This window comes from Carya illinoinensis, chromosome 4 (assembly GCF_018687715.1).
Source record: "Carya illinoinensis cultivar Pawnee chromosome 4, C.illinoinensisPawnee_v1, whole genome shotgun sequence".
Taxonomy (NCBI): Eukaryota; Viridiplantae; Streptophyta; class Magnoliopsida; order Fagales; family Juglandaceae; genus Carya; species Carya illinoinensis.
The window spans coordinates 9236748-9262326 of NC_056755.1; the positions used below are offsets into that span (position 1 = coordinate 9236748).

The window sequence follows — 25579 nt, forward strand, 5'->3', positions numbered from 1 at the left end:
AAGAAACATATGAAGTTTGCCAAAAAAGCCGAGTGAAATTAACAAACACGTATAATATTTACCCTCACCTCTCGTATGATGGATTTCTTACATTATCTGTCGGATTGGGTGATACATTTTGGGCATGTTTTGCATGTTGGTCTTCCACTTTTCTCTGTAATAAGCTTCGTCATGATATATAGAAACACGTTGATGTTTTCATCTGAGCCGAATGCAGAGCCAATCGACCAACACAATACAGGATACACAAAAATTCACCAACACGTACAGGATACACAATGCTGAATTGATGCAAAGGTTGATCAAAGATCAATGCCACCAATTTGCTTTATACGTAATAAGTTGCAACAAAAAAGAAAAAAAAAAAATCACTATAGAAGAAAAATGGATAAGTTGTACATGATACATTCATTACACTCTTTTTTCCAAGAATATTCCAACACAACTTTGAAACCATAATCACAAACTCCGGGAACAGCAGACCACCATTCAAATGTTGAATCTAGTCCCATGCTTTTAATCGAAAAGATGATATCCACAGCAGATGGAAGCCAAAGATGCCAGAAGAACCATGCCCGAACGAATGCTTTGGATCACTAACCAGTGCAAAACATGTAGCAATTGCAACCGCCGGAAAATCCATCTGCGGCAACTGTACTCAGAGCTTGGTATTTTCCGGGGCCTTCTTTTTAATTTCTGTAGAGATTTGATCTCTGACCTGTCCTTTCCACTGGAGTAGCTCTGTACAGTGTGTGTTCTTCCCCATGAAGGTTAGGACCGCTAAAATTAAAAATTAAAAAAAAAAAAAAAAGCAAGCCCTGTTGAAGAAAAATGCACCTGCAAGACTTCTGAGAAATATTCTGCCCATACAGTTATAAATTCCTCACAGCCAGCAAAAAAGAAAAAGAAAAAGGAGGCCATGAACTACCATTAACTCTTTTACCTCCAAGAAAACCCTACAGGCATCCCACAATAACCAAAATGGCCATACATCACACGGTGGCTGACATGCAATTTTAATCAGAGCTCCTAAACTGAGCTGGTCTTTTCAAATGGGGCAACCATGCAGGTGTTGACCTTCGATTTCATAATATTCCATTCAAAACCCTTTGATAATAATCATACTGCCTAGTCCGCCATGCATCTAAGCTGCTGCTTATCAGGGAAAGCACCACTGACACACATTGCTACAAGAAAGCAACAGACACCCCTATTATAACCATAGCAAACAAATGCTCTACAGTAGAGAAGTTATGTGGTTGAAATCAAACCTCTTCTGTTACACTTAAATGGAATCGTTTCCTTAGGTTCTGTATTGTTCGTGGACCACCTTTAAAGCAAGGGAAGCCAGAGTCCTGATCCAAACATAAAAGAATTGCACCTCTCGTCAACCAGGAATCATCAAAGCAGGCACTAAGAATTACTCATCTACTTCCACTTTCTGGTCACATGAATAACCACACCACAATCACCCCACACATCCACATACACGCACAAATTGGTACATGAAGTGTAATCTCAAGTGTTAAAAATATCAGTAAGAAGCTTTCTGATTTGAGGTTGCCTTCAATATTAATATTTAAATCGTCAAGTAGCATGATATGAGGATGCAATTACTCAGAAACCAATGTCACAAGTTGAGGCACACGGAAGTCGGAACACAGCACGACTTGTACAAGACCATATAAGGCATGCACAAATGGTACCCAAGTCTCAAGGCATTTTAGGACTGCCCCAACATCAACCCTCAGAAGAACTCTTGCAAGCGAGGTGTGGTAAGGCAGATCCATTGTCCATATCTATTCAACATAAGATGCTTGAAAAAAAATTTCACAGAATTGATCAAATTATTAATTCATTTTAATGTGAATGAAATGGTAATACAAGGTGATGAGTTTATAAGATGCGTCCATGTCTACAAAATTATTCTTTCAAATAAAATGCATTCACATGAAGAAATTGTTAGGACCTTCATAGTTTCAATAAGCCCCTCAACACTTTTTTCACCAGTTTTCATCTGCAGTGTAACATTCTTACGACATTGGTTGTCATGTAAAGATGATGTATTCTTTCCATTATAGGCAGGGACGAAGCTAGGATTATAAGTTTGGAGGGGCCAAACATTTTCAGACCAGAACAAATAATTCAATTGAAATTTTTAGGAATACATCAACAAAATGATACAACAAATAAATACAGTAAAAATACAAGACAAAGTAAATTTCGAAATTTCATTCTTCCAAAAATTTTACGTGTAAGCTTTTCACATGTTGCAATTAAAAGAAAGAGGCTAAACTTTGGAAATATGAATTGAAACGAGTTAGTTTTTTACGAGGGAATGGCCATACTTTTTTTTTTTGATAAGTACGAGAGAATGGCCATATTATAAACCTATATGAACAAAATTGTAAAAATTTGAGAAGGAAGACATGCAACTAAAGCACCCAACTTCCAAGTAAAAAATGAGCCTTCTGCGCCCCACCCCACGTGGGGCCCTTGGCTTCTCCCTGATTATAGGCAACTTAAATGAAATTCATTGCAGAAGGGTAGAAGGTATTAGTATAAACTTCTACTTGCGTGGACATAGATTCCAACCTCAAAACCCTTCATTCCGACAGTTATAGACTAATAAGGAAAGCACCTAATTCAGTATGTATTTATAAAGACGCTGAAGAGCATTACCATTTTCCAAAAAATGGAGCTCGTCAGGAATAAACAGTTAATGACTCACTGCATATGTAATTGGTCTCAACCATCTTTGTTTTCCTGGAGACCCTTAGATCATACATGGATAATGGTATGGTAAATATAGAAGCCACGTCAAGAAGAATTCTTTAACTTACTGTCCATAAAATTATCAGACCCGCTAGAGAACTAGATTTCATTAACAAAATCCCTTGGGCCCATAAATTTCACAAAGGAAAGGTTCAAACAAATGTATATTGTAGACAATATTGGGGTGCAGAAAGCAAAAGCCGGTTTTACCTGCAACATCTCCACAAGAAGGATAATTTGCTCAGCATGCTTTCGACATGTAAGAAAGCCTTGAATGCATAAGACCTGAACTTGAGGGCAACCATAAGTTAAGCTTACTTAGACCACGACAAGGTTATCTAAAGAGTCGAAGAGTTTTTAAAAATAAAATAAACCGTCTAAAAAAGAGTTTTTTTTTTTTTTTTCAAAACCTTGAAATAATCGAAGAACTCGCTTGGAACTCCCTCAGCATCAGAATCCATGACCTAAAAAAATCATAACATTACTTTAGGTTTAAAACCTAGATTTGTAAAAAATCAAGATGCTAAATAATTTGCCCAAGAAATAATTGTATGAATAACATTAAAAAAAAAAAAAGGAAAGAAAAAGTAAAAGAAGAAAGAATGTGAGCCTCACGACAATGCTGCATTACCTCAAGAAGTTCGCGGGTTAATTTGAAAGGTGCACTCTCGAAATTGACACCACCAGGTGAATTGGAAAGCATGAAGCCAAAATCAATATGTATGATATGACCTTCTTCATCCAATAAGAGGTTCCCATTGTGCCGATCCTTCACCTGGACAACATGAGCCTGATGAGAAGCATGTACAAAACAAACCACAATTGGAAATATGCTAAAGAAGTCATTTTATAGTGCCAAACCAACAAAAAAATAGCCAGGAGGATGGATGCATAAGTACATAAAAGTGCAAATACAGATATTTTGCCATGAAAATCTGTTAATAGATCCACTTTTTTTTATAAGAAAAATAACATTTTATTGATAGTAATAAATAGCCATAGCCCAAGTACACAGAAGGAGCTAGAAAGTGATACAAGAAAGTCATTGAAGCAAGCTGCATAAAGTACACAAGAGGATGCCCAAAGAAATAAAGTATGGAAGAAGAAACTTCTTAGCTCATCCATAGAATGCTTCTTATCCTCAAAGCTTCGACCATTCATTTCAATCCATAAACACCACTTGATACATAGAGAATCATCCTCCATACATTATCAATATGTGAATTGGCCCTACATCTTTGCCAACATGCAAACAAATCAACCAACTCTTGGGCATTACCCAAGCAATGCCCGTTCTACTAAAGATTTCCACCCATAACATTCTTGCCACCTCACAATGAAGTAAAAAAGATGATCGACCGACTCCCCACTCTTCTTACACGTATAACACCAATCCATTACAACGAGACCCCTCTTTCTCAAATTATCCCACGTCAGAATTTTCCCAAGAGAAAGGAATCTTAGGCATCACCTTACTTTTCCAAATCAACTTCCAAGGGAACGAAGTATGATTTTGGCTTGACATATTTTCAGTTAGGTATGCATATTGTCAGTCCAGAAGAATTTATCACTAATTGAGCAGTTAGTTGCAGTCAGATAGGTTGTATCTAGAAGCAATGTACAAGGTAATTTAATTCAAATAACCATAACTTGCTAGTCTAGCTATAAGAACAAATGAGTAAAATAGGTAATAAAAAATGTTAGACGACTTTTTTGAACAATAAACAGAAAAGACAAACCAAAAGCATAATTAGTCTGTTAGTCAATAGCAACTTTTCATGGTATCTTTGCAAACCAAATCCTCTACAACAGAAATCCCACCACCATGGATCCCTAAACTGCCTCATAGAAAGATTAAACACCAAGCCTTCCTTTCTTAGAGATCCACCAACACATTCTATCTTTACCTTTACCTAATAAAAGATTAGACTATAATAAAATCAAAAAGTGTATCAACTAACACTTACTCCCGTTATTGCATAGGTTGCATGAATCAGATATCCCAATGACATGCTTCTCCCAAGAATCCTGATTGGTAATGGCCCTTATTGACATCTATTAAAAATAGGCTTGAATGGGGAGCCAACCATCATCCCTTATGGCAGAATAGATAAATTGAAAGAAAGGCCCGTGGTGCCAATCAGCTTGTAATACTCCTCCATAAACCTTTTTTATTTGCTCCTCCACAAACTTGATCCATGGGATCCTCCCACCTCTTGGTAGGGCTGTACATAATTTGGTCTGGACCAGCAAAACCGACAAGACCGGACCGAATTCTAGACTGGTTGGTCTCCGTCTCAAAATATGCGGACCGATGAAATTCGGTCTGGTCCCGGGGTCTACAAATTTTGGACTGGACCAAACCACTATATATATATTTTTTAATTATTTTTAATAATTTAATATATTGTTTTTATATAGTAATTATATAAGTTAATGATGTAATTTTCATCTAATTTATTATCATTGACCATATAAAATATTAAATAATATATGCTATTAATTAATAATAAATCATGTGATAATTTATGTCATTATATGTAAATAGTTAATTCATCATACATTCATACATACTCTATTATTTACACTTAATTAAAGTATCTAAGTTGTAAGCAAGTATGAATAATCTATGTACAATGAAATTATTTGATATTCATTAACCATATATAAAATGTATGACATTATTAATAATTATGCATATTAAAGAGTAAAATCTAAGTTAGTAAGTAATAACTATCAACATCATAAATATAGTTATAGTTAAATATTTTTTTAATGAGTTAGTTACATAATCTACATTAATAACTCACTTAATTTTAATTTTCATAATTTAAATATTATTTTTATTAATTTATTTGCAAAAAAAAAAAAAAAACTAACTAACAAAAGGATCGGACCGAACTGGACCGAATTCTTTACAGTCGTGGTGGCAAAAGCACAATGGACGGACATTTGAAGACAAGGAGTGCTCAATAGAGAAATTAAGAGCTTTTTTTCTTAGAACTTTATGTACATGGGCCATAGCTATAGACTTTAATGACCTCAATTTGCATGACTTCCTTGTCTCTATAGATTCCACATAGATAGAGCGTACCTTTGTATATATTCTTGTGAACTTGGGCTATATCATTATTTAATAAAATCTTTTACTTATAAAAATAAAATAAAAGCAGATATAGAAACCACATGTTGAGGGAGGAGCATACTTTGCTGAGATTATAGTAGGTGCATTATAATGAAGGTAGAGAGAGAAAGAACCATACCTGCAGAAGGTAGCATACAAGGGAATATCCAGCCATACTTTCAACAAAATTTCTCTGTAGAAAGAATAAAAAATGAAATGAAGAAATAGCAACCTGAAAAATAAATTTTTTTTTTTTTTGATCGGAAATCAAGTAGTTTTATTCAAAATAAGTGGCAAATCCCAAGTACACAGGGCGTATACTTGAAAAATACCTAACTAGAGTTTACAACCAAAATAAGAAAGTCATGGAACAGATTAAATTAATCAAGTGTATTGCAGAAAAAGAAGTTTGATTCGGTTAGTCAGAATAAGGTGTGTCAACTGGTTTCTAGTGGTGGTTTGGGGTTGAGAAATTTGAGGTTGTTTAATAAAGCACTTCTTGGAAAATGGCTTTGGAGATATCACGAAGAAAGAAATGCTTTATGGAAGAATGTTGTTGCTGTTAAATATGGGAGTGGATGAGGGGATTAGTGTACCAATGATGTTAGAGGAGCATATGGGGTGAGTTTATGGAAGGGCATTAGGAGAGGTTGGGGGGAGTTTTCTAAACATATTAAATTTAAGCTGGGGGAAGGGAGGAGAATTCTCTTTTGGCATGACATTTAGTGTGGGGAATCAGCTTTAAAATTAGATTTTCCATCTCTTTACAGGATTGCAAGGAATCAAAATGCTGCTGTGGTTGATTATCTTCGATGCACGGATAATAATATTCTTTAGAATGTGGACTTTATTAGAGATGTAAATGACTGGGAAGTGAATGTTGTTTCAGATTTTCTGGGAAGAATTTATAATTCTAAAGTGATGCAGGGAAGAGAGGACAAGCTTTTTTGGGACCATGCTGGAAATTTCAGGTTTTCAGTCATTTCTTTTTATAAGGTGCTTAATTGTCATGCTGGCTGCGTTTTCCCCTGGAAAAGCATCTGGAAGGCGAAAGTACCTTCTAAGGTGGCCTTCTTGGTTGGGTGGTTGCTCTTGGGAAAGTATTGACCACGGATAACCTTAAAAAACGTGGTTGGTGTTTAGCTGATCGGTGTGTCATGTGTAAGAAGGATGGTGAATCTGTTAATCATCTTTTTTTATATTGTGAGGTGTCAAAATCTTTGTGGGATGAGGTTCTTGGTCGGACCGGGTTATATTGGGTGATGCCCAAGGAAGTTGTGGATCTCCTTGCATGTTGGTGTGGTTTTGAGGCAAGGAAAAGTGTTGCTGCCAGATGGAGAATGATTCCCTTGTGTCTAATGTGGTGTATATGGTTGGAAAGGAATGGAAGATGCTTTGAAGATAAAGAGCGTTCTTTTGAAGATCTTCGCTATTTTTTCTTTTCTTCTTTGAGTTTGTGGGCTAGGATCTTTGTAAGGAATGATGATAATGTACTGAATCTATTTCTATCGTAGTTTCCTGCTTTCTAGTGTGTAGCAGGTATTTCCTTTGTATACTTCCTGGTTACTTGGGCTGTGCCTATACTTGATAATAAAATTCTTATTAACTATCAAAAAAACAAAAATCATCCAAAGATAATTGTTTCTAGATACCCCTCCTCCTTTCTTTTTAGATGCGTAAAAAACAGTTGCTGCAACCACCATAAAATAAGGAGTGCAACCAAGTGAATGGGAGTAATAAAAGAGAGTAGTGATGTATCCCCTCGGGTAAAAACCGGAAATACATGGTAATCAGAAAACTTGCGAAGGACGGCAGCATTTGAAGGATAACCATGCTTATTGTGTAAATTACCTGGGCAAGCTTAAAACTTGGAGAGTTTTCTTCATACTTGGAAATGAAGAACTCACGTAAACTTGAAATGTTTGGATACCTACTCTTTATAGAATGAAGTGACGCCTAAAACATGCAAAAACCATTACTTTGGAGATACACATGAGCTAAAAATGCCAATTCACTTAAAAAACATTAGTCACAGAATTACCGTATCTGGAATTGTTTCAATCAGAGCTGTGTATGAAGAAGTAACTAGAACTTCATAAGGCCGCAACCAAAGGGGGAGGCCAGCCTCTTGGAATATATCTGGCATAAAAATCCAATGATTACAAGCTTGAACTCACAGGAAAATGGATGAGAGAACCATTTTTGTTAAATAATTTGGCATTAGCCGTATAAGACAACAATATTCTCTTCTTGCAGTACCAATTGTGAACAGGAAAAATGTCAGGGTAGTTTTGGGTGCTTTTGGTCCAAATTAAAGGGAGATGAATGGTTGCTTGCAATAATCGAGATAAACAGGATCAGAAATGCCATCAAGTAATACTAAAATCATTCACACATTACTGCAGGCAAGAGATTTGTAGCATAGACTGGCAATTACGTAAAATTATTTTAATAAAAACTTTTCAGAACAATCATAAACTGGAAAGACTTCCTCGTACCGTGAAAACAAGTGTTAACAGACGCCTACCTATAAAAAAATGTGAACACAGAAGAAAGGAGGATTTCTGTCCATTCAGTTTAGAAGAGATTTTTTTGAGAAGTAATTTGGAAGAGATTCATTACATATACAGCACATATCATGCAACATTTACATGGATAAACTTTTATTCTTATTAATTGTTCTTTTTCCTTCCTTTTTTGAGGGGCCCACAGGAAGTGGATCAGAGGGAGGCTACTCGAGTCTCTGTCACCTGGAATGTAGTAGTCCTCTCAAATCCCACTGACTCCTCACCATCCTAGAGAAGGAAATTAAATTTTATCCTACAATTCCAAGACGCTTTACCAACTAAAAAGAGACAACTTTCAAATCTTTACTGATCAAACTTTCAAATCTTTTCATTTTGATAAGTAAACAAATTTTATGAAAATAAGTAAATAGGCATAGCGCAAGTACAAATGAAGTATATGAAAGAGAACACCTCGTTACATGTTAGCAGCAAGAAATGGATAAAAGAAAATTATGAAAACAGGCCCCATCGAAGACACTCAACTTTCAAATAAATCTTATTCTAGTGGAACATTTGGAGAAAACTAGCCACTCCTGCCTGACTTAAGAACACTTCGTCTTGGAAGGAGAAAGTATTGAAATCCCGTCTTTTAGGTCACTAGAAAGGCCAATGGCTAAAGGGATGAATTCTACTCATAACTGGCACGCCACTTCAAAAAACTAAACCCACAGTCCTTTTGCCCATGGCATGCCCTGGCACATGGTTTTGTGATTGGTACGAGTAAGTTGCAGCCCATCTCACCAAGAAGGCACCTGAATCCCACTGACAAACCACCCATACCAGTCAAAGAAGGCACTGTGTGCTGTTGGCTTGTGGAAACAATCAGCTTTATGAGTGGTGCTCAAGTAAAGAGGAAAGCAAAGAGAAGGCCAATAATGAGTGTCTGCTACATTGTGCCAGCTGGTGGAACTACCCTACAAGCCAACGAAGGAAACGGTTGCCCCTGTATGACACTGGATTATTGGTGAGTTGGTGCCAGAATGAGTCATCATGAAGGAACAGCTCTCTGCATGGGCTCGAAGTGCAATTTAATTATGCATAGATCTTGCATGCGGATGTGGGTTTGAAGGTGTATTCAAAGCCTCGCAACAAGCAACCACCAGTCGACTGAATGCAGGGCCATCTCCTACACTCTCTTGTTACCAGTATAGAATTATAATCTTGTCAAAAAAATAAAAAAAGAATTGTTGGGATGAAGATTAAGAATCATTGTGTTCACGAGAGGAACCACGGCTTGGAAAGTAAAATAGTGAGAGTTAACAGAAACACTTGAACTGTCCATCTGTTTATTGTTCTAAGCCTTTGAGATGCAAATTCTGCTAAGAATCCTGCACATCTATTGTGAGGACCTTGGCCTTCCTTGTATGTTTTGAGTTGGAGGGTATAAGTTATGACTTGCTTCCATAAAACATTTGCTCTGTTGTGAGTTGCACATCTTGAGCCTTAACATAGTTTCAGTTTCCTGTACTGTGCTTGGCTCACACCAGTGCATAGGTTGTTTGGTTCCATCGCTTGATAGATTTTCATTGCGAGAAACTTACCATGACAACTAGTTACATTCACCTTGTATCTATTTTGATAAGTGAACACAACTCACACACCACATATGGGATTGAGTTCGTGACTCGCCCTCCATCCATTTAGATAAGAGAGATGCCATTTGGTCCGAATTCCTACACTATTGGCCTCATGGGCATTGCATCTAAGCCCAACACATGTTGCAAATTAAACAGGATACAGAGCAATACAATTTTCCAGCCACTAATGAAAGCAAGTGTGGAAAAACAATCCAGCTCCTCCTTTATTATAACAGTCAATTTAAGTAGACTTGGAGAAACAACACGCAATTCCATGTCTTAATAGTTCATCTCATTCATCATTAAAAAACACAAATGTAAATTATGGCATCATTCTGTCAGTGACTAGCTGGACAAGATGGAACCATGGAATAAGACAAGGATGAAGGAGCTACATAAGACGAAGCAAAATATAACTATAACAAAAAGGACACCTACCATAAAAGTGAGAAATAAGTTGCACGGCAAGATGTTCTTGCCTACAATCATCACCACTCTTCACAATAACCTAAATGAAAAGTAAGACAATGAGAAATGTCATGAATGGGGAATGCATTCTAAGACCCACCACCTGAATAAACAACATATACATCTAAATGCCAGTCTCTACAGTAACAAAGAAAGAAAATCAAACAGCCTAAATTGTCAAGAATCACAAATGACAAACAACCAAAATACACTCACAGTGTTACCTCTCCACACATTCAACAGTACCCAATCCCCCTGTTAATGCTAAAAATACTGAAGCAAGTATCAAACACATGCGCAAAGGGATGGTAGTTTCAAAAACAGTAGTTTAACAACAGGTAGTAGTGTTGTAACTTTTCAAGTAATCAATATTCAACAGCAAAGAGGATACCATTGTTAACAGATTGCAATCTCAAATATCTCCATTAGGTAATAAAAATGATATTTGAAGAAACTCTAGTTTGATGAGACTGAGCTTGATCTATACAATGAGCAAGGAATTGCAGATGGACATCTTTTCTAGTTATTTCTGTACACAAATGCATATATTAAAATCCCATTCACTACTAAATAAGAACTGTATATCTAGTATCAAGTTCGCATTGCTCAAAGTCCATAGAATCATCAAAACAAAACAAAAAAATGATATGCATTACTTACAGAGCGCAAATCCCAACCAGGTATATTTCCATACACTGAAGCTCTGCGTATCCTTTCTCTCTTTACCTCCCAAAGTTCGCCAGATAAGGCATCACCAGCCTTGGGAGAGCCGCCATTAACCTGTTGAGAAATTAGGATTCTCACAGATATAATATCTCTCCGCTATCACACTAAATAAAAAGTACATAAAAATCAATTTTCATTGCATATTCACCGGTGGCTGTGAATCAGTTGAGTCTTGACCAGCACCTTTCAGAGGGAGCCCGGGAGGTGCTTCTCCTTTCGCAGCAGCAGCCTGCAGAATGTTTCCATTAACACTATCTGAAACAAAATGTAACAAGGGGAGAAAAACACTTGTGTACAAAATAGATACACAGAGAAAGGAAAATATGGGCTACGTCTATCATTCTGGCACATGATCACATGGCGCACTCAAAAGCACCTAAAATATTGACTTCCACAAAACTCTCCGTCCCTTTAGTGACCACAAAAAAGAAAACGATCCATCTATTCTCCAAAGCAGATTGTAATTGATCCAAATTTGGAACTTCTTTGAAATATACAAAAAGCAAGCAGAGAGAGTCTTGAGTCAATAGAACTCAAAACTGGAACCCCACACATCATCAATGTATCATCAGATACTGAATACACCTAGCTGAATATAGGTGAAGAAATACACCTGGCTGAAGAGCACCCAGAGCATAATCCATTAAAAAATCTTCATACTGTTTTGATATCTATAAAATTCAGCCATGATTCTGTGCTCTTTATTTTCCCATAAAATATAGCCAGGATATTGTTTCCCAAGTCCAAATACTTCAACTACAGAGCCTGAGACCCTTACCCTAACAGCCACAGAAGTCCTAAAAAGACCTAAATCCCCCCTCTTGTTTAACAGTTAGGACAAATATAGAGTTCAATGGTCTCAGCTTCCATGATTTCCTTGTAACTTTTTCTAGCTCTTAAAGCGGTGTATTCACATGTATACTCCTAGTATATCTGGCTTACGCCTTCTTTACATTAATAAATTTTAATATTACTTATAAAAAAAAAAAAAAAAAAAAAAAAGGTTAGGACAAATGAAAGGAATTGATAATCGTTAAACTAGTAGCCTGGGAAGAAAATTTCAAGCAAAGGCTATACTAAACAGTGGGAATGAACTAATATTAAAAAAAAAAAAAAAACACTCAGGGAAGCATAAAACGAATAAACAGAAATCAACTCAGAGGCTTTCTTTTGCAATTAAAAACTCATTTACAAAAGAAGAAGAAGAAGTGAGGGGTACAACTGAAGTACACATTATCTAACAGGCATCCTGCTTAGTTCAAAGTGACACAAGATTGCTAATGCAGAAAAGTACATATGAAAGCTAGCTGTCAGGCATAAGTAGCATTAACAGAATGAAGGGCCTGTCACCCTCATCCCCAATAACCTCCTCTAGTGAAGGAGATTGCTCCCATAAAAATATAAGCAGTGAGTATTAATAATTCGGCCTTGTATTAAAAAAGAAATAATGGCAACTGCAGCATCAAAACTTAAATCTCCTTAAGGCGCACCTTTACTGCCTCTATAGCTACTGTACTTGGAACACGGCGGTGTTCCTTCCGCCGTGTTGGTCCTTGATCCTCAATGTCTTCCATTCTAACCCCTGGATCTGCTGTCAGCACTACCCTTACCCACTCCAAATCATTAATTTGTGCTACTCTTGATGAGTGATTCGCTCGTTTGCCACCTTGATAACTCCCTGACACACCACTGGCAGAAGCTGAAATAGACTGTAGACTACCACAATGGATGCTACTGTGTTCAATGCTCTCCATCTGGCTGGAAAATTGCTTCTCTACAGAAAGACTCACATTGACAATTTTCATTTTTGCCTCTGAGGTGTGTGTCATTGCTTGGTCAATTGCTTGAGCAGTTGAGCTTGACATTCTATCATTACTATTACGATAAGCCTCCTGGGCAGTCCACAATGGATAAGCCCAAGGAGGGGGCTTTGGCAATAGTGCATCCCCACTTGCCAGTGGTATTCCTCCTCTAGAAAGCTTTTGTGCACCAGACGTGTCCTTTGTATTGCTAAAACAAGTTTCGATAAAAAGGCATAGAAACACAAATCAGTCAGAATCCTTTCACTTGTAGAGGAAAAAGTTTAGAATCTTTTCATTAAATTTACTCGTTTCAATAACTGTATCAACTAGGAACTACGGTCACTCATTTAGACAATGTAACCTGATAATCACCTTGGCATATCACTTTTCAAAACTTCAACACATATCAGATAAGGTGCCTTTTCCCTTGAATTCAAAAGAACAGCTTCATCTTCAGGTATATGAACCACACGATACATCCCCCTTCCCATTGGGAAGCAAACTCCTAAAAATTTGACTCAATATTATTCAAATAAGAGCATAGAAATATACCCTTTCCCATTTGGAAGCATACTACTAAAAAAATATAATCAGCGTAATTCAAAGACAATGTAAATACATGATATAATGTAGAACCCAGCTAACACAATATATATATATGTCAACATTGCTGTATTATACAGGGTAAAAAGCCAATTAAGAGAAGCGGAAAAGTTTATCCAGAACAATCAGGGACTAAATAACTATGAATAGCATATTATATGTGTGTAAGCATTAAGATACCACAAATACAAAACAATGGGCTTACATACTTAAAGATGCTTTCTTAACATCTTATGTGAAAGCAAAATCCCACCATCAATTTCCTTCTTTCTTCTTTTTAATTAGTACTAAGGACTTCAGTAGAAAAACCCACCCATCAGAATTCAACCTCAGTAAACTATATTCCTTGAAGTGACATTATTTGTCATCTGAAGAAGGCAGTATTCTTTCATTACACAAACCAACACAACGTGCACTTTTGAATATCCTCCTCCCATTTTAGCACATCCTTCTATAAAAGTAAAGAAAACTCCAAAATATATCCCTTTCAGAAAGGCCTTAGACTTGTTTCCAAATATAATGAAGGAAAAAAAAAAAACAACCAGAAACAAATTCTTTCACATCAAGAAACCACAGTGACTCTGAACATGCTCATAAAAAAACACACCACATAATTAGCCAGATTTTTTAGCACATACTCATAAAGAGAAACATTATTTCATATCGTAAAGCCGCATTTACAGAAACATAACACGGTGATCCTGAAACACCTAGTGACTTATGAAGCATTATACAGAACAAAATACTTGAAAGCACGGTGCCTCTAGATGGGCATTCGTCTACTTATATCTACAATGATTAAAGAAGTACCTCCACTATTTTGAGCCTCAGCCACATGCAAATTGGTCTCTATGAGAGACTGTAAAAATATAGATGAAAAATAAAATAGATGCATCAGAAAACCATACAAGCAAAGAGCACATATTAACAGAAACCAAGCTGGATAAAGCACTAAAAAAAGATAATTAACCTCACGAAGAGCACTTTTGCGATCTTCAGTTGGAAATACATCAACCAAGCCATATGATGTCTCACATAATGAATGCACAAAGTCCAATGACTCATGATATGTCCCTTTTCGGAACTGTGATGCATTATTATTTGGAAGTGGGGGCTTGGCATTTGACTTCTCACTCCAGTGCTTTGGTGAACCAGGATGTTTCTGCCAAATGAAGAGAATGGTGAATCAACTTAGCAAATTAGAAGATATTTGCAAGTAAACATCTCTCCAATATACTTTTTTCCATTTCTTCTTTTTCTTTTTCGTTTTTTTTTTTTTTTTTCCACATTTAAAGCAGGGTGCATCTACAATCGCAGACACATCCCTGGGATCAACCTATGGGTTTTTCTACATGCTGATTTGTGGAAGATGTAACCAAGTCAAAAATCTCTCGTCCATGTTGCTGACATATCAATAAAATTTAAGGGATAAATTAACTTCTAAGTATAGCTGATGGCATTTCACAGGCAATCCAGCTTTTCAAAGAAACAAAACATACTTTTTTTTTTTTTTTTGTAAGTAAAGAAACAAAACATAGTCCTGCCACATCATTCTGCTTATGCACACAAGCACACAACGAGGGAGAGAGAGGGAGACAGAGAGAAAGATTTTGGAACAGGAATTTGACCTTTTTTCTTCTTTCGATGAGTAAATATTTTTTTGATGTTAACAGGTATAGTCTGAACACAGACAGGTATAGAATGCTGAAAAGGGAAGGCCATGCATCCACATTAGCAGAAAACGTATAAATTAAAAAATTCTGAACATACCTCTTTGTGCTTCTTTGAACCAAACAGCTCCGAGTCTTCCACTGTACGGTCACGATCTCTAAACAATTTGCGGAAAAAACTCTCAGTTCCTGGACTATTTTCAAGCAAGCTACCACCATTGCTGATTTCATTATCTGCAGTAATTTTGGAATCTTCAGGATGCACGCGAAACAATCTTCGGAACAAGGAAAAGTCAGAAGCCTCTTCTTCCTCACAATTGGCACTACACTCATCAATTTTATCATTCGCATCTTTCTTGTCCTCAAATTTATCTTTAAAAAATTTCCGAAAGATACCCTCTTTTTCATCATCTTCAACAGATTTGGAACATTTATCACCATATTTGACAATATCTTCATCTCCCTTCCTGTCATTCCCCTCCTTCTTGTCATCAAACTTGTCTTTGAAAAACTTACGAAAGAAGCCTTCTTTTTCATCATCTTCCACCGACTTGGAAACCGGTTTATCCTCAGAGTCACTCTTGCTATCACGAAACAACCTCTTTAAAAAACTCTCAGAACTTGACGTCGACTCCTCATCGTCACCTCTGCTGTCCCTCAAAAGCCGCTTAAAGAACCCATCCTTTTCGGAATCATCATCGTCTTTCTCCGTCGACTTCCTGAAAAGCAACATATCTCGAACCTTTGAACCCATCTCATCCTCACCTCTACTGTCCCTCAAAAGCCTCTTAAAGAACCCATCCTTTTCTGAGTCGTCATCATCTTTCTCTGTGGACTTCCTGAATAGAAAAGCATCTCGAACCTTTGGACTTGGAAGAAATTTCTTTAAGATATTGTTATCCTCAGAAGATAATTGACTGCCATCCTGTTGTGGATTGTTTCCCGAAGAAGGCGAGAATGAGACAGACTTCTGGATGGGCGGTGAAGATGTTAGAGAGAACAACCGCTGTTTTGATGATAGTAGCTTATTCAAAACCATGTTCTTGCTTCCAGGGCTCGATGGCACATTTTGAGGCTGTTTCAAGGGAGGCCATTCACCCATCAAGGTCGCGGCAATCTGGCACTTCTCTTGAATCCTGCCAATCCCTTCATTATCATCTGAATCCTCAATCTCTGCCATTAGAAACCAATGCACCTTCAAAGCTATCTTCAATGATTTTGAGCAAATATCAATGACAAACTTATCCAAAGACGGACTCGGCTTGTGCACCATCATGTAACAAATTTGGAACAAATAGCTCTCAATCCCTGGTAAGGGTAGAGTGTACATTCGATTACAGAGGTAATCCCGGACTCCAGAGTGGTCATGCTTGTACAAATAGCTGACGGCAATCCACTCACAGAAGAACGCAGAGTCAAAAAATCGAATGAGCCACCCATTTTCACCGGTATCACTCGTTCGATTGATCCGTGAGGTGATCTCACGAGGCAACTCATCCGACCACCCGCGAGTCAGTCCAAGAAGCCGCACCATTTCTCAATCTTCCATCATACGCCCAAACAACCTCAATCACAAATCCTAATTACCTTACAATTCTAAACAATCAATAATCACAGCCAAATCATGGACTCTAGCATTTCACTGCCCCAATATAAACCCTAGGGATTCCTTAAACCTCCCTGGAAAGCCCTAATTCCCCACCAAAAATAATCCACAACTCTTCAGTGATGCAACCCAACCTTCCCCTGTAAAGCCCTTGATGTTCACAGTTCCTGATCAGAAACCCAAAATCCGGAGCAGAAATAACAGATATATGAACAATAGAATATTATAGTCGTTTCTAGGGTAAGTAAAGAGGAAATGACTATTGATGTTCCCGAAATGATCGGGGATTTTTTACCGGGGATATGCCAGAAAGCTTGGACACGAGAACGGGATCGAATTGTGCTTACGCAGATAGAGCGGAATCGGAATCCGTAGTATAGAAGGAGACGAAGCGAATGCAGAAGTGGATCTTTGTTGTTGCAAACGACGTCGTTCTGCTGTCCCTTGTGGTGGCGGTGGTGATCGTCGACGTCGTCGTCGTTGGAGAGAGAGAGGATGGCAAAGTAATTAACTAATTATTAATATTTTTATTTTTTTATATTAAAAAAAAAACCAATGTGAAAAAAATTGAATGCTTCTAACGTGCACCCTGGTGTGAGGTGCGCACTATTCTGCTTTGATCACTCGTATAAAAATTTTAAATTTTAAGATTAAATATTAAAATATTATTATTATTTTAAAATTTAAAAAAAAAAAAATTATTTATTATATTTTGTATAGAAATTTATAAAAATTATAATAATAAGATGAAAATTTTATATTTGAAATAAAAATTCTTTGTGGCCAAACAATATCTTAATGGTTTTGCTCCTCCAATTTTCTCTAGAAGAGAAAGAAAATCGTAGAGCAAAATCATTATTTTGAAATTTTAAATTTTAATTCAATCCTACCTATGATCTCGTAATAACGGTAAAATTTTTATAGCATAAAATCTATTTTATTTTATTTTTAATTCTTTATAATTATAATTAATTTTTTTTATAAAAAAACATAATTTCATTCAATCAAATAAATTATAAATTATGTTTATTAAGTCAAATAGCCAGAGATGCAAATATCAGGACATTATCCCACCACATTTAAATATTCTCTATATCCTAAACATATCTTGCTGACCTATGTGCTGCTCTATTGCTCATTTTGTGAACATATAGCACTTTGCATTCATTAAAATCTTTCATAAGTCTCTGTATTTTCTCTGGGTAAAATCTAAGAACTGGGAAAGAATTTCCAAAGAATTAAAGCTTGTTACCTAGATGACTAACATAAGAGAGGGATGAATTGAGTTGTATTAAAAAAATAACAATTATAAATCAAACATATAATATAAAATATAAACAAAATATAAAATAACAATAAATATAAGGAGTAAGGGTAAGAGAGAAACAAACTCAGTATGTTAACGAGGTTCGGCCCCACTGCCTACGTCCTCGCCTCAAGCTACCCCTTGAAGATTTCCAAATTCACTATTCAACCTCCTTCAGGTAGAGATAAAAACATATTACACCTTTGAACAACACCGCTACAAAGGATCCGTGTAGAACACCCTCTACACTTGCAATCACCTTACACGTGGTGATTCAACTATTCCCCGTGTAGAATACTTTTTACACGCACAAGGGTTATACACACCATTTTTCTGATACAAAAGCTGATAGTGGGTAGGTTATCAGAAAACACTCATCAATAAGTGAAATAAGAACAATATAGCGCAAACTATATCTCTCAAAATGAACAATGATTAATGCTCAATGCTTAGAGAAGAGAGAATGAAAGCTTTGAATGAATGTTGTATGCTCTTGGTGTTGTGAATGTGAAGCTCTCAAATGATCTATTTATAGGCATATGAGACTTCATATTCAAATTTAAAAAGATTTACATGTCAAAGACAACATCATTCACTTTTTCAAAAAATTCAAATAAAAGGTTCTTCTTTTTCAATTGTCAAAGACAACATCATTCACTTTTTCAAAAAAATCAAACCTAATCTTTTACTTTTGGCATATGACAAAATGAGCACATTTTCCTTTTCAAAAAAATTCAAACCTAATCTTTTACTTTTTGCATATGACAAAATGAGCACACTTTATTTTTCAAATTTTTCAAACAAAATCATCTACCTTTTGTATAAGTCAAAAAAAATATCAATCACTTTTGAAAATATTCAAATAAAACATGCACGTGTGAAAGATGATAATCAATCATCTTTAATATTTTCAAAATTCAACCCTTTAATCAAGGCATGCACATGCAAAAGATGACAATCAATCATCTTTCAAAATTTTCAAATTTAATTTTCAAAAATATTCATGCACATGTGGAAAATGTATTTTAATGTTTTATGATAAAATATTAATCTTGAACATTAATCCTAATTTCAAATTTTGAAGAGATTTACAATATTACTCTATAATTTTAATGTGAACTTGTTCCCTTCTTGCTCATGCTTGTTTCCTTGATGTGCTTGACTCCATTGTATAGACAACTTGAGCTTGAGACTTCTTTATTCTTTGAATTCATTTGTTATCATCAAAATCCATGTGTAAATATATAATCACATGAAACTTAAAACTTTGGGTTCAACAATCTCCCCCTTTTTGATGATGACAAATACTTGATATAACTTGAAACCTGTATTAATACTTAAGCTCCCCCTGAAAATATGCGTTAGTTTTTCAAGTAAAAGTATAAATATAATTACAAGCATATATAACAAGTTTAACAATTTAAACAGTGTTAATGTTCTAGTCTAACACTTCTCCCCTTTTTGGCATCATTAAAAAGGATCCGCAACAAGTAAATAGACTGAAGAAAACAGTGCGTTAGTAGACACTATAGATAGTTGAAAAAGTGGAGCCGTCCGTGACCCGACAAGTGCTGCAAAACCTCGAGGCCTAACTCTATGAATTTAATACGGCTGAAGATTTAAATAATCGCCTGATGTTATTGACAAACGGGATTGAAGGCTCCGAGTTTCTATAAAAAAATGATCATTTTCATCTATCGGATGCTAAAAAAAATAATCGCTTCTTGACCTGAGTTCTGTTTTTCCACAATGATAGAATGGCTGAGCAATTCTCTTCCACTAATGTTCCAGACTTGAATCAGGAACCCTTGACGCATCAATCATCAATTTTCTCTCCTGAGGCCGTCAATACCATGATAGGAGCAGTGAACCGTTTTTCTAGTAAGGCTGATTCTGAGATTATTGCAGAATCAAGAATGCTCAGTAGTCAATATGCTGCCTCTGTTATGATCATGTCTCGGAGGTTAATGGCGAGGGTGAGTGAGATTGATCATCTTAACATGCAAATATTTGAGTTACGACAAAAGCTTGCTAATAAGGATAGTGAGAATAAAAGGCTAAAACAAGAAAACCAAGAGTTGAAAAAATTTGCATATTGGTACGCTCATGATCTGCAACCACGAATAGAGGAACTGGAACGAGAAAGGGTTCAGATACAAGGTCAACATCGGCAGATAACAGCAGAGGTTCATCGTTTACTAGAAAAATAGCGACAATCTACTGTTAATCTCGCTGGCTTAGTAAGAAAACTTTTGACAATGTGTGTCCAGCATATCTTGTATTTCTTTTGACTAAATAAGATTTGAAGAGAAAATAGTTTGTCTTATTTTTTATGCTATCTCTATAAAATCAGTCCTGAAATTCATCCAATCCGCATCAAGTTTTCATTTCATCTCTATAACTCATCTGCATTCCTTCAGCATTCTCGTTTTAAGCCTTCTATTCTTTTCTCAATGGCTCATTCTTCTAACATTTCTCTATATCCATCCATGAGGCATTCTGCATCTCAACCTCCTGTCCTTTCTGCAGCTGCCATTGGTGCCATGTTGCAGCAAGAAAATAATAATCTGACTAATAAGTCAGATTCTGATGCTATTTATGATTTGGTGAGTCTTGGGACTCGCTACTCTTCCTCTATTGTTGCTTTTTCTCAGCGGCTACAAGCCAAAAATCATGAAGTTGAAAAGTTCAAAGAACAAATTGTTGTACTTCAACGAATTGTTCAAGAGTCTCACACAAGGGAAGGAATCATTCGGCAGAAGAATAAACAGTTGAAATCTTTATTAGATTCTTCATTCCGCTTGCCGGTTCCCATGGATAAGAATGACATGATATTGTATGAAGAGAATGAGCGTCTCAAACATGAGGCTAAGAATCTCAAGTTTATGAAAAAGTATTTAAAAAATCTATCTCTATTTTTATTGACTCTAGTCTATCTTTTAAGAGATATTCATAACATGCATCATACCTATTTCTCTTCTGATCATACATAATCTATCTTCTGGTAAAGGCTTTGTGAAAATATCTGCTAACTGATCGTGTGTATTTGTGAATTCTAGTACTATATCTCCTTTCTGCACATGATCTCGAAGAAAATGATATCTTATTTCAATATGTTTAGTTCTAGAATGTTGTATTGGGTTCTTTGAAAGATTTATAACACTTGTATTATCACATTTGATTGGAATGTGATTATACTTGAGTTTAAAATCTTCAAGTTGTTGCTTCATGTAGAGAACTTGAGCACAACAACTACCCGCAGCAACATATTCTGCCTCAGCAGTAGATAGTGCAACAGAATTTTGTTTTTTACTGAACCAGGAAACTAATGCATGACCTAAGAAATGGCATGCTCCACTAGTGTTTTTTCGATCTATTTTACAGCCAGCATAATCTGCATCTGTGTAGCTGATTAGATCGAAAGATGTGTGCTCAGGGTATCATAATCCTAAGTTAATTGTACCACTAAGATATCTAAGAATGCGCTTAACTGCAATTAAATGTGATTCTTTTGGAGATGATTGAAAGCGTGCACATAAGCACACACTAAACATAATATCTGGTCTACTGGCTGTTAAATATAATAAGCTACCAATCATACCTCGATATATCTTCGAGTCAACTGGCTTACCGGATTCATCTTTATCAAGTTTAGTTGATGGGCTCATTGGTGTTCCAATTTCCTTAACATTTTCCATCCCAAACTTTTTCAGTAATTCCTTAATATATTTTGATTGATTGATGAATGTCCCACTTTTTGCTTGCTGAATTTGCAATCCGAGAAAAAATGTAAGTTCACCCATCATGCTCATCTCAAATTCTTCCTGCATAGTTTTAGCAAAAACTTGACACATATTTTCATTAGTAGCACCGAATATTATATCATCAACATAAATCTGAATCAAAAGAATATCATCATTTTCATATTTAATGAAAAGAGTTGTGTCGATTTTTCCTTTTGAAAAACCTTTTTCAATTAAGAAACCACTAAGTCTCTCGTACCAAGCTCTAGGAGCTTGTTTAAGTCCATATATTGCTTTTGTGAGTTTGAAAACATGATTTGGGGAAATATGATTTTCAAAACCTGGAGGTTGCTCAATATATACCTCTTTATTTATAAAACCATTTAAGAAAGCACTTTTAACATCCATTTGAAAAAGTTTGAAATCTTTATAACAAGTATATGCAAGTAGCATTCGAATAGCTTCTAATCTTGCGACAGATGCATATGTCTCATCATAATCGATTCCTTCTTCTTGATTAAAACCTTGGGCTACAAGTCGAGCCTTATTTCTAGTAATGATTCCGGACTCATCTTTCTTATTTCTAAAAACCCATTTTGTTCCAATAATAGTATGATTTTTGGGTTTAGGAACAAGTGTCCAAACATCATTTCTTTCAAATTGATTCAACTCTTCTTGCATAACTAGAATCCAAGATTCATCAAGAAGTGCGTCATCAATATTTTTGGGTTCAATTTGAGATAGAAAAGCAGTATGATTGCAAATATTTCTAAGAGATGATCGAGTACTTACACCTTGTGAAGGTTCTCCCAAAATTTGTTCCACTAGATGATCTTTCACAAATTTTCACTATTTGGTTGCATCTTGTATTAAATTTTGATGATCTTTCCTGATGGCTCCATGTTGAACTTCCTCTATTGTTTTCTCTTTGGTGAGATTGAGACTTTCTGTATTATTTATACCTTCTGTTTCTTCATTAATAGATTTCTTGAAGAGTGGAGAATTAGATTCATTAAATACTACATGTATAGATTCTTGTACAGTCAAAATCTTTTTATTGAATACTCTATAAGCTTTACTATTAGTAGAATACCCGAGAAAGATACCTTCATCAGATTTTGCATCAAATTTGCCTAAATTATCCCTGTCATTCAAAATAAAACATTTGCATCCAAATACATGAAAGTAACCAATGTTGGACTTTTTCTCATTCCAAAGCTCATAGGGGGTTTTATCTAACTTAGACCTTAGCATAACTCTATTTATAACATAACATGCAGTACTTACCGCTTCGGCCCAAAAATAACTAGGCAAGTTGTTCTCATTGAGCATTGTTCTTGCCATCTCTTGAAGAGATCTATTTTTCCTCTCTACTATCCCATTTTGTTGAGGAGTTCGAGGAGCACAAAAATTATGCACAAAACCGTTTTCATCACAAAATGTTTCAATATTTTTATTAACAAACTCTTTTCCCCTATCACTTCGGATACTTGAAATAGTATAACCATTTTCATTTTGAATTCTCTTGCATAACTTGGTGAAGGCATTATGTGCTTCATCTTTATGAGCAAGAAAGATGGCCCAAGTATATCTAGAGAAATCATCAACAATAACAAATGCATAATATTTTCCTCCTAGACTTGCAACTCTATTTGGTCCAAAAAGATCCATGTGTATCAGTTGCAATGGTATAGTAGTGGAAATATGTTTCTTAGTTTTAAAAGAAGTTTTTGTTTGTTTACCAAATTGACATGCATAAAAAATTTTGTCTTTAAGAAAATTTGATTTTGGTAAACCTCTCACAAGATCATTTTTTGAAAGTTTGGAAATAAGTTCCATATTAGCATGACCTAATCTTCTATGCCATAGCCAACTAGTTTCATTTTGAGCTGAAAAGCAAATAGCATCTTTTGAGGTAATTTCTTCAAAATCGATTGTATAAATATTATTGTTTCTAAAAGCAATAAAACAAATATTACAATCATGATCATTCAAAATAATGCATTTATCCATTTTGAAAGTAACTGTAAATCCTTTATCACATAATTGATTTATGCTCAAAAGATTATGTTTTAAACCTTCAACAAGTAGAACATCTTCAATTATGAGAGAAGATTCATTACCAATTTTACCTATTCCCACAATCTTCCATTTCGAGTTGTCTCCAAATGTCACGTGTCCTTCTTCTTTAGATTTAAGATCAAAGAACTTAGTCTTGTCTCCCGTCATGTGTCTTGAACATCCACTATCTAAAAACCACTTATTTTTGCTTGTGGATGACTTCATGCATACCTATAAAAACAATTAAAATGATTTTTCTTGGTACCCAAGTTCTTTGGGTCCTTTATTTATTAGTATTAGAAGAAATAAGACTTTTAGGTACCCATATGGCCCTAATAGTCATTGTATGATTTCTTCTAATAGAACAAGTATGATAATTATGACCATTTCTATTATAAAAATTACAGATAGCATGTGACATATATGAAAAACTTGAATGATTATAATAATATCCTTTTTTGACAAAATTATTTTTATGAAAAGAATTTTGAATATTAGTCTTTGAGGTAGAATGATTATCAAAGAAATTTTTATAAGGTTTGTATTTTTGTTTTGGCATATATACCAAACCTGCCTTGTCAAAAACACATCTTTGACTACCAAGAAGTTTTTCAAAATTTCTTTTTCCATTCGTAAAGTTTTCAACAATATTTTCTAAATCGGTTTTCTTCTTATTCAATTCAAGATTTTCATCTTTCAAAATGATACTTTCTTTTCTTAAAATTTCAATTTCGTTTGTTAAAGAAGAATTTTTCTTTTTCAAAGCAGTATACTTGATACCCAATTTTTCAAATTCCTCATAAATCTCTTCTAAAACATTTTGCAATTCTTCATATGAAGGATTTTCAATATTATCAAGATTTATTACCTCAATGTCATCTTTAGCCATAAGACAAACATTTGCTGATTCTTCATTGCTTGCTTCACTATCTGAGCTACTTGAATCATCATCCCATGTAGCTTTCATTGCTTTCTTGCCCTTGTTTCGATCTTTCTTTAGCAGAGGACAATCTGGCTTGATATGACCAGGTTTATTGCATTTATAACAAATTAAAGTGTCATTTTTACCTGAATCTTTCTTGGAAAACTTTTTGAAGGATTTCCTCGGAGGAGTTCTATTTTTCTTCAAGAACCTCTGAATTCTTCTTGTTATCATCGCAACTTCTTCATCTTTATCGTCATTTTCCTCATCTTCATCACTTTCACTTTCATGAGGAACAGCTTTAAGTGCTAAGCTCTTCTTTGGCTTTCCTTCTTCTTCTCCTCTTTTCAATGTGTACTCATGGGTGATAAGTGACCCGATGAGTTCATTGACTTCGAGCTTCTTGAGGTCTCTAGCTTCAAGAATCGCTGTAACTTTTGATTCCCAACGTTTTGGTAAAGAGTTGAGAATTTTTCTTATTATCTCCACCTTGGAATAAATTTTGCCAAGAGCTGTCAAGCTGTTTATGATGTTAGTAAAACGAGTGTGCATATTAGAAATAGATTCATCATCATTCATCTTAAACATTTCATATTCATGAGTAAAAATATAAATTTTTGATTCCTTTA

General features: G+C 35.4%; 1 protein-coding gene across 2 annotated transcripts; it reads right to left on the bottom strand.

Annotated features, from left to right (window-relative positions):
• Nucleotides 1-282: 282 nt before the first annotated feature.
• Nucleotides 283-17437, bottom strand: LOC122307144 (phosphatidylinositol 4-kinase beta 1-like). Of its 2 annotated transcripts, XM_043119822.1 has the most exons (16): nucleotides 15413-17437; nucleotides 14613-14804; nucleotides 14453-14501; nucleotides 13412-13544; nucleotides 12728-13247; nucleotides 11386-11466; nucleotides 11172-11291; nucleotides 10482-10551; nucleotides 7941-8038; nucleotides 7751-7855; nucleotides 6039-6092; nucleotides 3407-3550; nucleotides 3186-3239; nucleotides 2986-3060; nucleotides 1272-1355; nucleotides 283-1187 (listed from the first exon to the last, which is right to left on the bottom strand). In XM_043119822.1, the coding sequence occupies exons 1-16, from the start codon at nucleotides 16844-16846 to the stop codon at nucleotides 1086-1088; spliced, it is 3315 nt and encodes a 1104-aa protein (XP_042975756.1). In that variant the 5' UTR covers nucleotides 16847-17437; the 3' UTR covers nucleotides 283-1085. The 2 variants fall into 2 exon arrangements, with proteins under 2 accessions (XP_042975756.1, XP_042975757.1); XM_043119823.1 differs by lacking the exons at nucleotides 283-1187; nucleotides 1272-1355; nucleotides 2986-3060; ... (2 more) ...; nucleotides 6039-6092; nucleotides 10482-10551.
• Nucleotides 17438-25579: the final 8142 nt, after the last annotated feature.